The 2,341-nt window shown below is 45.8% G+C and overlaps 1 protein-coding gene across 1 annotated transcript; it reads left to right on the forward strand.

Moving 5' to 3' along the window:
• Positions 1 to 1,578: 1,578 nt before the first annotated feature.
• On the forward strand, positions 1,579 to 1,854 carry LOC121143768 (translation machinery-associated protein 7-like). Its single transcript, XM_040756213.1, has one exon. It carries the CDS (start codon positions 1,610 to 1,612, stop codon positions 1,802 to 1,804), a length of 195 nt encoding a protein of 64 aa, XP_040612147.1. The 5' UTR covers positions 1,579 to 1,609; the 3' UTR covers positions 1,805 to 1,854.
• The last annotated feature ends 487 nt before the right edge of the window (positions 1,855 to 2,341 follow it).

Consider the following 2,341-nt stretch of genomic DNA (forward strand, 5'->3'; position numbering starts at 1 on the left):
AATAAATAAATACATGCATTTTAAAATGCATATCCTGGCCAGGCGTTGGTGGCACACACCTTTAATCCCAGTACTTGGGAGGCAGAGGTAGGAGGATCTCTGTAAATTCGAGGCCAGTCTAGTCTACAAGAGCTAGTACCAGAACAGATAGGGCTGCTACACAGAAAAACCCTGGGGAGGCAGATAGTTAGAAACAAGCCTAAGCTAAGGCTGAACATTCATAACTAATAATTAGTCTCCATGTTGTTGTTTTGGTTTTTGGTTTTTGTTTTTCCTGAGCTAGCAGCCCAAAGAAAAATCTGCCTACATAGCTCATTTCTCTGAACCTTAGTTTCCTGGGCTCTAAAATAGAGATCCTATTTTCCTTACATAAACTGCTGCACACAGGCCTGACCAAAGACTGGGTTGATAGTGGCTGGAACTGTTCTTTCTCTTTATCTACCAAACTCCTATTATTAAAGACCACAGAGGAATTCCACCAGTGTGGCGCTGTAAGGCAAATGATTAAGGGTACTTCTTGTAGAAGTGCTAAGTCAGGTCAGGTCTGACTCCTTATCTAAGCCAATTAAAGTAATAAACAGAGGACTGTGGTGAGGGTTTTGGTCTGTGAGAAGGAAGTCATAATTTGGCCAGAATGGCTTAGGTTCAAAATAAAAATTTTAGTGAACATTTTTTTAAAGCAAGAGAAACTCGGGTCCCCCCCCAACACACACACACACACACACACACACACACACACACACACACACACACACACACAGGGCTTTCAAGCATCCTTGAAGTCAATAAAATTGTGACCCTGATACATTAAGAAAAATGCCCTAGAGCAGCCAAGAGTGAAAATAAACATGACTACGCAATAAATTAGGATCTCCTTCCCTCTCCTTCTGCCTCCCACATGCTTGACGTTTGCAAAGGAGTAAAAATACAGCTCATCCGTAGGCTATAGCGAGGCGAGGGGCCTGCTCCCCAACATCAGGACTCACACACACCTCCCCCAGGTGACTCTAGGCCCTTGCATCGGGGGCACCGGATAAATATGAGCTGATACAGATGGAGTGAACAGACATCTGCAGCCCGCGTCTAGCCTGCAAGGGACAGAGAGTGAGTGAGTGGGAGGCCAGCAGTGGAACAGACACCCCGTTTTTCTACCCACGCCCCTGAGCCTGTGAGTGGAAATGGTGAAGGTGGGAAGAGGCACTCATTCCTGCCTTTGGTGACACTCTCCTCATATCTTTGATGACGCTCTCCTCTGCTGGAAACTTTCCCTGTACTGTGACTAATTGGATTTGAATGTGAAATGTCCCCACCAGGGCTCATATTTAATGCTTGGTCCCATTGATGGTACTTTTTGTTTGTTTGGTTGGTTGTTTGGTTGGTTGGTGTTTTAAGACAGGGTTTCTTTGTGTAGCTTTGGAGCCTGTCCTAGAACTCCCTCTATAGACCAGGCTGGCCTCGAACTCACAGAGATCTACCTACTTCTGCCTCCCAAATGCTGGGATTAAAGGTGTGTGCCACCACTTCCTGGCTGACGGTACTTTTTTAAAAGATGGTAGGAATATTAAGAGGCCAGACTTCAGGGTCTGGGAAAGGGCTGTCTGTGGGCGCCATGTCGGGCCGTGAAGGTGGCAAAAAGAAGCCCCTGAAACAGCCCAAGAAGCAGGCCAAAGAGATGGACGAGGAAGATAAGGCTTTCAAGCAGAAACAAAAGGAGGAGCAGAAGAAACTGGAGGAGCTGAAAGCCAAGGCCTCGGGGAAGGGGCCCCTGGGCACAGCTGGAATTAAGAAATCTGGCAAAAAGTAAGCTGTTCCTCATACCTGAGATGATGGTGACCCTCTTCCCTTCCTATTTAAACATCTCATACCTGAGATGATGGTGACCCTCTTCCCTTCCTATTTAAACATCTCATACCTGAGATGATGGTGACCCTCTTCCATTCCTCTTTAAACATCTCATACCTGAGATGATGGTGACCCTCTTCCCTTCCTCTTTAAACATCTCATACCTGAGATGATGGTGACCCTCTTCCCTTCCCATTTAAACATCTCATACCTGAGATGATGGTGACCCTCTTCCCTTCCTCTTTAAACATCTCATACCTGAGATGATGGTGACCCTCTTCCCTTCCTATTTAAACATCTCATACCTGAGATGATGGTGACCCTCTTCCCTTCCCATTTAAACATCTCATACCTGAGATGATGGTGACCCTCTTCCCTTCCTATTTAAACATCTCATACCTGAGATGATGGTGACCCTCTTCCCTTCCTATTTAAACATCTCATACCTGAGATGATGGTGATCCTCTTCCATTCCTCTTTAAACATCTCATACCTGAGA

This window comes from Mesocricetus auratus, unplaced genomic scaffold, assembly GCF_017639785.1.
Source record: "Mesocricetus auratus isolate SY011 unplaced genomic scaffold, BCM_Maur_2.0 Super-Scaffold_100013, whole genome shotgun sequence".
Taxonomy (NCBI): domain Eukaryota; kingdom Metazoa; phylum Chordata; class Mammalia; order Rodentia; family Cricetidae; genus Mesocricetus; species Mesocricetus auratus.